Genomic DNA, 11,883 nt, shown 5'->3' with positions numbered 1-11,883 from the left:
TCAGAAACATCTTCATATTGAGAAAGAATTGAGGGTAAAATATAAGAGTGAAAACTCTTGTAAATGCACTTCGAAGGCCAATTTCGTGAAATATACTAAACCTTTCAACAAATGCAAGAGAAAATCTTCTAACAAAGACTACAAAAAGTCTAAGAAAATCCCAAGTGACATTGTTTTGTGTGTGAAAGATTTAGACATTTTGCAAAGAAATGTCTACATCGAAAAAAAGGAGGTCAAGTGAACTCCATTGATGAATATAGTATACCATGAACGAAATAAATGCTATCAAAGGAAAAGTTTCTGGTTGGTGGTGTGATGCCTATGCAACTAAACATGTATTAGATGATAAGTTATTCTTCAGGACTTATCATGAATCAAATTGAGAAAAAGAGATACAAATAGGTAATGAATTTTGATCCAAAGTGGTTAGGAAATGAAATGTTGATATCATCTTCACTTTCGAAAAAATTGTTACTCTAACTAATGTACTACATGTGCCTGATATGAATATGAATTTTGGTTAGTGGAGATCTGTTGAAACAATCGGGATGTATTTATGAATCCGAAAAACTTGTCCTATCACGAAATGGAAAATTCATTGGAAAAAGTTATTCTAGTGAAAGAATGGTTAAACTATGCAGTTGACAAAATTAATGAATATAAAGTTGATTTGACTTTCGTAGTTAATTCTTTTACGTTATGGCATGTTAAATTAGGTTATATAAGTGCTAGTACCACGAAAAGAAGGTTAAAATGTGACATGATTTCATATAATGTGAATAATATCTAAAAATATAAAATGTGTGTAGAATTTAAAATGATTACGAAGTCTTATCGGAGTGAATCAGACATCTCATATTTTAGAATTTATTCATTCAGACATATGTGAACTAAACAATAAGATAACTAGAGAAGGGGTAGATATTTTATTACGTTCGTAGATAATCACTCTATATATACTTATATTTATTTAATGAAAAATAAACATGAAGTCTTTGATATGTTTAAAACTTATAAGATTGAAGTTGAAAATCACTTAAATAAGAAAATATAAAACATAAAAATGATTGAAGAGGAGAATATTTTTAATGATTTTAAATCATTTTTTGAATAACAAGGTATAGTATATCAATGTATTGCTCATAGACATCCGAACAAAATAGTTTGATTGAAAGAAAAAATAGAACAATAATTGAAATGATAAACACTATGATAATTTATCTGAGTTGCCATTTAACTTGTGGGGTGAAAGCTTTATTGAGTGCACATGGAATATTAAATAAGGTTTCTTCAAAATCCACAAAGGTTTTCTCCTTATGAATTATAGAAAGCAATAAAATCAAACATTAGGCTCCTGTTTGGTAGAAATTCAAATTCAAATTTTAATCTAAGTCAAGCTAACAACTAATTTAAACCACAACTTTTCAAACACACATCTAATAAAGTTTTATTAAAATCTACTAAAAATCTAATTTTCATCTCCATCAAATAGGAGCAAGATATTTTAAGGTGTGGAGAGGTCTTGCATATTGTAAAAACAGAGACCTTAAAAGAACCAAGTTTGGTCCAATGTTATTAAATGTACCTTTGTTGGATATGCGAGTTATAACAAATCATATAAACTATTAATTATGAATACCAATATGATAAATAAATCTAATTACGTAGAGTTCTTCGAAATTCACTATTCTCGAATTCTGAATTTCGGAAAACCCATAAAAAGATTCCTAACTCTGGTGAAATACAAGTTGAAACATGTTTTAAATATGTTGATTAATGTTGGAAGCCATGAAGATTCAAATGAACTTCGATAGAAAAGACTTTAAGATCAGATGAAATTGATTCTCAAATTATTCACTTTACATAGTAAAGGGAAATGAGAAGAATGTTATAAGATTTTTTCTACAAGTGGAAATTGATCATAAAACCTATAAAGAAGTTATGGCTTCTTGTGATAATATTTTTGGAAAAGATGTAACTAAAGATGAAATTGATTCAATTATGTCAAAAAAATACGTATGAACTTGACAATTTACCATCCATTTCTGAACCTATTGGTTGTAAATGAGTATGTAGGACAAATTATGATGTTGATGGTTTTTATAATACTTTTAAAGCTAGATTAGTAGCTCAATGTTATCATCAAGAGGAATGAATAGATTATTTTATACATATGTACCGCTAGTTAGAATAACATCAATTAGCATTAATATATGATTTGCATATTTATCAAATTGATGTAAAGATGATATTCTAAAATGAGAATTTTGATGAGGAAGTTTATAAGTAACAACTTAAGGAGTACCTGAAAATGAACACAAGGTGTGCAAATTAGTAAAGTCATTTCATGGTTTAAAACAAGCACAAAAGCAATGGCATGAAAATTTTGACTTAGCAATTATTTCATTTGGTTTCGTACATAGTAGTATAAAAAATGCTTGTATTTGAATTTTATGATAATTGTGCAATATTTATTTACTTATACGTTGATAACATGTTTTTAAATAATCACATGGATGGAATAAAAGAAAATGAGAGGTTTCTTTTTTCCACATTCAACATGAGGGACCATGGACAAATAAATATCATTCTGGGTTACAAAAAGTAGTGGGAGCTTTTATTTGAGTCAATCACATTATATAGAGAATGTGATTAATAAGTTAAAACATTTAACCATAAAAGAGTATAGTACCCTTCTTGATCCAAGTTCTAAACTTATAAAGAATAGTGGAAGAGATAGTGTTCAATTGGAGAATGCAAGTACTATAGGGAGTCTTATATATATGTAATTCAATGCACTAGACTGGACATAGGATTTGCAATTTGTAAACTTAGTAGGTTTATTAGTAACCCGGGCAAGGAGCATTTGAAGACCATTGCGACATTTCTTGATTATATTAAGAAAAACAAAAATTTAGGTCTACAATATTCCAAATTTTTAGCTATATTAGAAGGATTTACTGATACTAGTTGGATATCCAGCTCTATTTAAATCTACTTTAGGTTAGACCTTTACTCTTAGAAGATGTGCAATTTCTTGAAAATCTAAAAAACAAATATGCACAACACATTCAGCCATGAAATATGAATTCGTGGCATTAGCTGACACTGGAAAAGAAGTTAAGTGGTTTAAGGATCTTCTATATGAAATACCTTTAGAATTGAAGAACGTATCTTCAATATACATTTTATGTGATAGTTAAGCCACATTAGCAAAAGTATACAATGAGGTATACAGCAGGAAATCTATACATATGAGTCTAAGATATGAATATATAAGGAAATTAATCAAAATTATAATAATTTTAGCATTATAATTTTCACAAGAACTCTATCCTAATTATATAATTCTGGTTGTTACTTAAAGAGGGATAGGCTTTAAGCTCTTAATGAATGTGTCTCTAAAATTAATAAAGATACTGAAAGAACTTCATCTAGATGAATTTTGAGGTAGTGTCATCTTAATAGAGAGTTGAAGTTTCTCTTTTAAAAGTTCAATGAACAAGATGAGCACAATGCCATATTAGCGATAAGCAAATTTGAGGAATTTGTGAAAACATGACACCTGCGTATGTCTTTCACTAATATTATTACAGGAATAACTGGTTCAAATCTATCATGTCACTTGAAATTTCAATGATACTTGTCAGAATTACAATACGGTTAGATTCAAATAGAAAGATATATAATATTTTATGCATGAGTGTTTGTTGATTTGAGCATGTCATTATTATATAGTTGAACAAATGGGAGGATTGTTGTAATTTTGTTTAATAATAAAATAATAAGTGATTTGAAATCATCAAACATCCATATGAGCATATCAAGTAAGTGCGAAAATAACCGGAAGGAAAAATGAAAAATCAAGAAAATTAGCTGGGGCCATCGCTCAATTATTGGAATTTGGACAAAAAACTTTATACTGGGTGATTTCGGATTTGTAAGTTTATTTTTTCTTTTGACAATTGAGGTTTGAATTTTATTTTTTTTTGTTTTTGTTTTTTTTTTTTGTTTTTTTTTGCTTTTTGTTTTGTTTTGTTTTGTTTTGTTTTGTTTTGTTTTTTTGTTTTTTTGTTTTGGAAGCTTTTCATGAAAAAACTGAACTTTTCATGAATAATTATAGCTTTTCGTTGTGTATTAATGGAAAAACATATATATAGGGGATGAGAATTACAATTATCAATACATATTCAATTTCTTTAGTGTTAATTGAGTATTGAAAACACTTGTCCTTATGTATTTTTCTTCAAAAAGGCTTAATCAATCCTCAAACTATTTGCGAAGAATCCCTTTAAGTACTAATTAAATCTTAAAGGGAACAAATATTATTTGAGGATAAAGATTTCGAGTTTCAGCCTTTCCACCAAATTTTTCGCGTTCTTGATTATGCTTGACTTTGTTCTCCTCTTCATTTCTTTTGAATATTTTTATATTCATCCAACAATAACATACTTAAACTAGAGTAGCTTGCTTGGAGTTGTAGAAGGAAGATATGAAAATGAAAGCCTTACGATTGTATTTATAGTTTTTACAAGGGTATAGTTTTTACAAGAGACTAGGCCTCAATTTAAAATTTTATTATATTTTTAAACCTCGATAAAAAGTGCAACATACATTTCATTCATTTTATATTATCATTATAAAAAAATGAAAAATTCTAGAAATGAAAAATTCCTAAAAATGTAGAAAAATTCTGAGACGTTATGTTTTTGCCCTCTTAAAAAATTTTCAACCTAAAAAATTTCATTTTCGTTGGTGTCTCCTTAAAATATGAACATAATTTGTAACCATGCTTCCACTGCTTAGTTTGCTAATACCTTCATAGTTCTAGTCTCATTGACATTCCAATCTTAAGATCACATTCTTAGACTAATTCCTAGCGGTTACGGCAAAAGATTTAGATAATCATTACTACATACGCTAAAATTGTTAGGTCTTATCTAAAATTTCATCGTCGTGATGTCACATCACCTTCAATAAAGGTACTTCTTTATATCAAAGCTTTTTTTGTCTCATGCGATGGCATTTTTCTTGAGGTGATTTGCAAACATAAATTAATTAGATTATAGCTCGAAATTCTTACAATATTTGCAACGCACAATGCACTATCATAGCATAGATATGTGAGACATGAGTATTCAACTCATTGATCTCCTTAGGTTTGGCTTATAAGCAAGATATGATATTCTATTAAAATTTTGAACATTCGAGTGACAAAAAAATGTTGATAATCTAATGTTTTCTCAGTTTGTGATATTTAATTGGCTACGTTAATATCTTACGCTAAACTTTAATTGCTTCATTCTGTAACTTCTAATGATCTTGACTAGGTATCTTTTCGGAGCCTTTTAAACAACTCACAATATATATTTTATTCATCCTGGGTTGAACAACTATTACCCTCCATTTTATCCCACTACATTGTTTGTCAACATTTTCTCTCATGTAAGATTTCATGCAACAACATTTAATCCATGAGTTCAAAACTTTTCTTACCCATCCGAGTCAAAATAACGATCAATTTTCTAATATTTCATTCTGAGAGAGAGAGATAAATAGTAGGCTCATTCCTCAAAATCGTCTTTTGCAAGACGATTATTTTACACCTTAAAATGCATATTTCAAGTTATACTGCAGCAATCGAAAATAAACTTTCATCTATTTCATTGCGACATGTTTTGTTAATTAGAGACTCAGAGGACTAATTTAAAAATAAATCTTGTATCAAAATTTTAGCTTCCAGTCAAATAATAAAGTAATCATTTAACGAGAAATTTCATATTGATATTGGACTTGTTTCGAATCTCATATTAAATGATAAATTTTGTAGTCGAGAAAAAGTTATTTCAGATAAGTTAGGTTCATGATATTGATGTTCAAAGAAATGACATGCTTAACTAAAGTCAATTAAAGATTTTGATTTTGTTTTTTTTATTTTTTTTTGGCAGCCACGTGCATTAAATAATCTGAAATTTGAACCTTCGATTTTGGATTAGAATGAAACCTTTTAGGATTGGTTTTAATTGTTTTCATTGGAAGGATTTTATCAGCTTTCACGTGTAGACTTCAAGCTTTACTACGAAACCGTTGTTTGTTTAAAATCTGTCCTTATCTCATCCTTGTGAGTGACATGGGAAAGACTCCTAATCACTCATGAACTCCAATTGACAATAGATAACTCTAGATACATAAAATACATAGCACACATGGAATAAACATTATATACATGGAATAAACATTATATGGATGCGGCAGCCACACACACACACACACATATATACACAATAGATAACTCTAGATAGATAAAATACATAGCACACATGGAATAAACCCCCCACACACACATATATATATATACACACTTCACGTTGAAGATTCGAAATCGATCGACACACTTACTACCTTATTATTTCAAGTTGAGGTAGGATTCCTACACGAATTTGCCATTATATGAATTTTGTTGTCAATTATGCATGTTATTCGTTATGATTGCATGAAGTATATGAAGTGCCTTTAGAGTTTTTCTCTTAAATTTTGATGAAAGAAATGTTTATAAATGTTTAAACTAATGGTCGCAGAGGCCCATTTCATTAGAACCTTAAATATATATATGTTAAACTGATGGTCGCAGAGGTTCATCAGAACCCTAGGTAGATCTTTTAATCATCGATTTACTTATTTATGAAGGCAACATATAAGAATGCTAGATTATATATATGATTATTATGTTCTAATAACACGTGTAGCCTACTAAGTATTTCTTTGAGATGGTTACTCTTATTTAACTCTTTTCAGAATAGTCGGAGAACTGACGGTGGATTGGTATGAATGGCACGTACTATTATTAGAGGAATTTATTCTTATGTTTTAGATTGCCACTATTTTTTTTACATTGTGCTATGGTTGATAAATTTGGAATGTTTTAAATTAATGTTTCTTGAAAGCTTGAAGACTGAATTGATGATAAGATTGCTTAAATATTTTTTTATGGTGGCTTAATTCAGCTCATTTGAGTTACACTACTGGACACTAAATATTTCCAGGTTCTGCCTAAGTTTAAAAATTCACCTAGAAATACTTGGAATTTTGAGGTGATTCCAATTGGAAAAGATAGCCATATGAGTTATCTATCTCTCGGATCTGGAATCATGAATTTTGGATCTATAAAACTCAAGTTATAAACATTTCCCAATAGCTGTCAGAATGTACCTGGGAACAAATAGCCCTGGTTTAGAATTTTTTTGACCAATCTATTGATTGAATTTATCTATGAAATTTTAACTTGTAATTTCTCTATGTGTATGATGTCTACAGTTAAAATTTTGTAAAATTTGGACTTCATTTATTTGTCGAACGAGATATATTTCAGAAAATCGTACAAGCTGAAAGTCTAAACTTTCTGAACAAAAATTTCATAAATTTTGTAATGAGTCCTCTGGAGCCTTAACATTTTTAATAGAAGTTAAATTTCTACACTTTATGAATTATTTAGGTAGAATTTTATAAATTTAAGATCTTTGTAATGTCACGAGTTCCTAGAGATCGGGGTGTGACATATACTTGATAAGTGTAGTTTCTACACTTATTTGAGATCTTAAATGATGATAATTTGTTATTTTTTGAACAGATTAATACTTGATTTGTTATTTATTGCTTTTATTAGGAAAAGTTTATGTTTCAAAGAAGAATTGAAAAAAAGAACAAAAAATGGCTAAATGAAGCAAATCCAAAGTATGGGGACGAAAGTGTAAATATTTAATGATTGATCTGGACCACAAAAGATACTTTGAAAATTGATAGGAGTCAATTGAATGCAAATTGGAGTAAAAAAGGAAAGGGATATGACTAGACTATTACTATAAATCGACTTCCAATCATATACGATATTTTCAAGATTTTCAGTCAACTTGAGACTCATTTTTCGGATGGAGAAAGTTTGAATTGGAAAACTTGTACTTCTAGAAGAATTGTAGATCTTTTAATTATATTTCCAATGCACTTTGAATCACCTAAATCGGACACCGAAAGAGAAAGTTATGAACAAAATACTAAAGGCTGTGCAGAGACAATTATGTGCGCGCGAAGACAACTTTCTTTATTTGATTCAAACTCTTTTGGAAGACAATTTGGACGTGAATTTTGACCTAATTTCATCATATAAATACAAGACATGAGCAGCAATGAAATGGTCTCTCTCTTGCCTCTTCATACACAATAGTTTCATCAAATCCATCAAGAACAAGGGGCCAATTGCAATATTTTGAGAGAGAAAATCAAGCAATATCAAAGAATTGAGGTTCAATTACATCAAGTCTTGAAGAATTCAACTTTGGACGTGAAGATCAACATCTTTTGTATTCTTTCATGATCCGAGTGATATTTTTCTATTATTCTTCTTGTAATTTATATATTAATATGCTAGACTAGTTTTTCATTGTATTGGATGAGATGAATCATATTATTTATTTATTTTAATTCAAGACAAGTATTTAGTTTAATTCGTGTGTTACTTGATTAATTTTGCATTCCCATTGCACTATTGAATTGTTTGGCCATCAATTGAATAGTTAGTTGCTTGTCGTAGTGTAGGAATATTCACAAAGAGCTTAGAACGCGGCAAAATTAACATGTATAGTTAGGATTAGGAATAATATCTATCATACATGCAATGATATTGATAACTTAAACTAAATGCATGATTTTCATATGAATTCGGACTAGAAATAAGATCGGGTCGTGTTAATCATAGGTTGGTGTATCTTGGAAAAGAACATTTAACGTATTAGTGTTATCGATTGTCAAGAACTCGTGAAAGAAATTAGATTACGAATCAAGAATTGAAATAAATAGCAATAGGCGTAGTCAAAATCCAATACAATCCTTCATAATTTGATAAAACCCCAATTTTTATTGCTTTCTTAGATTAGTTTAGTTTAAATCAAATCAAAACATTTATTTTGTTTTCATAACTAGAATTCCATACGAAACTAGTAAACTTGAATTAAATTTATTCTCTGTGGGACGATAACTCTTAACTCACTTATTATTACTAGTGAACGATCTCGTACGCTTGTGGGTATTAAACGAACAAGTTTTTGACGCCGTTGCCGGGGAATAAAGTTTTAGTTTGAGTTTATTAGTTTACATTGGATTTGAATTTTATTATTATTATTATTATATTTATTTATTTATTATTTTATTATTATTTTTGTTATTTTAGGCTTTAATCGTGATACCTAATTTCTTCTTATTTTACTCTTAAGGCTTTTACTAGATCTCGAAATCGAAAGGACCTTTAAACAACTCTAAGAGAACTAAGAAGAATGAGGGTAATGGCTGAGAATCAAGGGCAGATTCAAAATGCACTGTAAAATGCAGCACTTCAGGTTCAACAACCACCTCCAGCTCAGCCTCTATTGGTTAGAGATTATGTGAATCCAGTACCTGCACCGATTCAACCTCCTATTGTCTATTCACCGTTTGGACAAGCAAACTTTCACATCCGACCAGATGTCATAAATCTTTTTCGAAATCATCAAGACATCAGGTTTAGCGGGAAAGCTACGGAAAATCCACACGAACATATTCAAGCTTTTACCATGCTTTGTGATGTCATTAGCCATGAGAGGATGTCACAAGATGCATTACGAATGCGTTTATTCCCTCGCACTTTGAAGGAGGGTGCGAAAATATGAATGATGTCACAACTCTCTGGGAGCATCATATCGTGGAATGACATGGCACAAAAATTTACCATGAAATTCTTCCCACCATCTCGAGTCCACCAAATCAGAAATGAAGTATATCTTTTCAGACAGAAGGATCATGAGACATATCCGAAAGCATGGGATAGGTTCAAAAGTGCGTTTAGGAAATGTCCAAATCTTGATGTTCCTAAACTGGCACAAATATATCTATTCTATAATGGACTGCATGCTGAATTTCGCAATATAGTTGATGCTTCTGTGGGTGGATCAATTTTGACTATCGAGGTGGATGATGCACATAATTTATTTGAGAGGATTGCTGAGAATCAGGCCAACTGGCTAACAGATAGGGAAGCTCCGAGAAAAATAGTTGGATTGCATAATGTGGACGCAGTAACAGCATTGGTAGCGCAGATGGAAGCAATAACAAAAAAGCTTGATACTTTAACTCAATTTGTGCACATGGTACAACATCCAGCTCCGGTATGTGCAGGTTGTGGGGTAGATCACATCACTACAAGCTGTCCTTTGACTTCTACTCACATGGGTCAGTCAGCAGAGGTCAATTATTCACAAAACTATCAGAGGCAAAATGGATCTTACCCATACAACTACCATCCGGGTTTGAACAAGCATTCCAACTATTTGTGGGTGGATAATCCAGATCAAGTAAATCAGATGAAGGCCAATCCACTAGTAATTCAGCAACAGCAAGGTAAGAGGCAATCCTTGGAAGATCTACTGGTCACGTACATCACCAAGACTGAAACAGTAATGCAAAATCAATAGGCTTCCATACATAAACTAGAAAATCAGGTGGGACAGATAGCAGCTGCATTAGCCAATAGACCATAGGGTACCTTGCCGAATGACACAGAGAAGAACCCACGGGACAGGTATTAGCAGCTGAGGCGGTAAATTATGCAACTATTGAGCTCACATCTACCACATCCACCACCCCTGTCAAAGTTTATGTGCCACCCATTTCATTTCCTCAAAGATTTCAACGCCAGCCAACAGCAGAGCAGGTTCAGGCCATCACTACTAGAAGTGGTGTTCAATTGCTAAAAATCACTGTAAAGAGGAAGGAGACAGAGATAACTCAAATGCTTACTAAGGATAAGGAACCGATTGAGCAGTTTGAAGAAGCAATAGAAAAGGACCAACAGACAATTTCAAACAATCCACAGTTTAAGGCAAATATTCTTGGCACTTCACTGACACCTCTGGTCCCTTTTCCTCAAATGTTACAGAAGACTAAATTGGAGAAGCAAGCTATGAAATTCCTAGAAATCCTCAAAAAGTTGCATGTCAACATCCCATTCATTGACGCTATCCTTCAAATCCCAAACTATTCTGAGTTTTTGAAGGAGATGCTGACTAAAAAGAGGAAGTTGCCTGAGCATGAAATAATAACACTATCTGAAGAGTGCAGTGCGATCACCCAGCACAGGATCCCTCCCAAACTTAAAGATCCAGGGGGTTTCACTTTACCTTGCTCCATAGGAAACTTACAAGGTATTAATTGTTTAATTGATTTAGGAGCAAGTATTAACTTAATTCCTTTGCCTCTTTGCAGGAAATTGAGATTGGGAGATCCCAAGGCGGCTTCTATCATCCTTCAGCTGGCGGACTGAACATTGAAACATCCCTATGGAATAGTCGAGGACATGCTTATCAAGACGGGATAATTTATTTTTCCAGTTGACTTTATCATTCTAGACATAGAAGAGGCATCCCAAATTCCAATAATACTAGGAAGGCCATTCATGTCAACAAGTCGGACATTACTTGATTTTGATACAAACGAGATAGTCCTGAGGGTGGAGGATAAGCAACAAAGTTTCACCATGGAGAATCCAATCAAGCAACCATCATATTCTGAGGATTGCCAACGAGTTGATCACTGAGAGAGTTACAAAGGCCGGCCAGATATAGGTGGAATTGTTGGTAGGAATAATAATGGAAACTTGATCATGTGGCGGATGAAAAATGAAAGAAAGAAGTGCAACCAGTGCTTAAAATGCAGGGTTGAAGATTCTCTTTTCAAGCCACCATAAAGAGCCTAAAAGCAACAAAGTCTAACTAAAGACTATAAACTAAGCGCTTGTTGGGAGGCAACCCAATATTTCTATCCATTTTATTTTATTTTACTATAATTAGAATAGCTTAAGAT

General features: G+C 31.5%; 1 protein-coding gene across 1 annotated transcript; it reads left to right on the top strand.

Moving 5' to 3' along the window:
* The first annotated feature begins 9,698 nt into the window (after positions 1-9,698).
* Positions 9,699-11,344, top strand: LOC111368910. The gene is made up of 2 exons (XM_022990419.1): positions 9,699-10,478; positions 10,604-11,344. The coding sequence occupies exons 1-2, from the start codon at positions 9,699-9,701 to the stop codon at positions 11,342-11,344; spliced, it is 1,521 nt and encodes a 506-aa protein (XP_022846187.1).
* The last annotated feature ends 539 nt before the right edge of the window (positions 11,345-11,883 follow it).

This window comes from Olea europaea, chromosome 19 (assembly GCF_002742605.1).
Source record: "Olea europaea var. sylvestris chromosome 19, O_europaea_v1, whole genome shotgun sequence".
Classification (NCBI taxonomy): domain Eukaryota; kingdom Viridiplantae; phylum Streptophyta; class Magnoliopsida; order Lamiales; family Oleaceae; genus Olea; species Olea europaea.
The sequence above is the reverse complement of the archived record's forward strand: the minus strand, read 5'-3'. Positions and strand labels throughout refer to the sequence as shown.

What these genes read in the sequence shown, in the direction of transcription:
- LOC111368910 (XM_022990419.1), top strand. Translation starts at nt 9,699, where the DNA reads ATGTCACAACTCTCTGGGAGCATCATATCGTGGAATGACATGGCACAA. An exon ending in ACATCACCAAGACTGAAACA is followed by an intron (nt 10,479 to 10,603) that starts GTAATGCAAAAT and finishes CCCACGGGACAG; the next exon opens with GTATTAGCAGCTGAGGCGGT.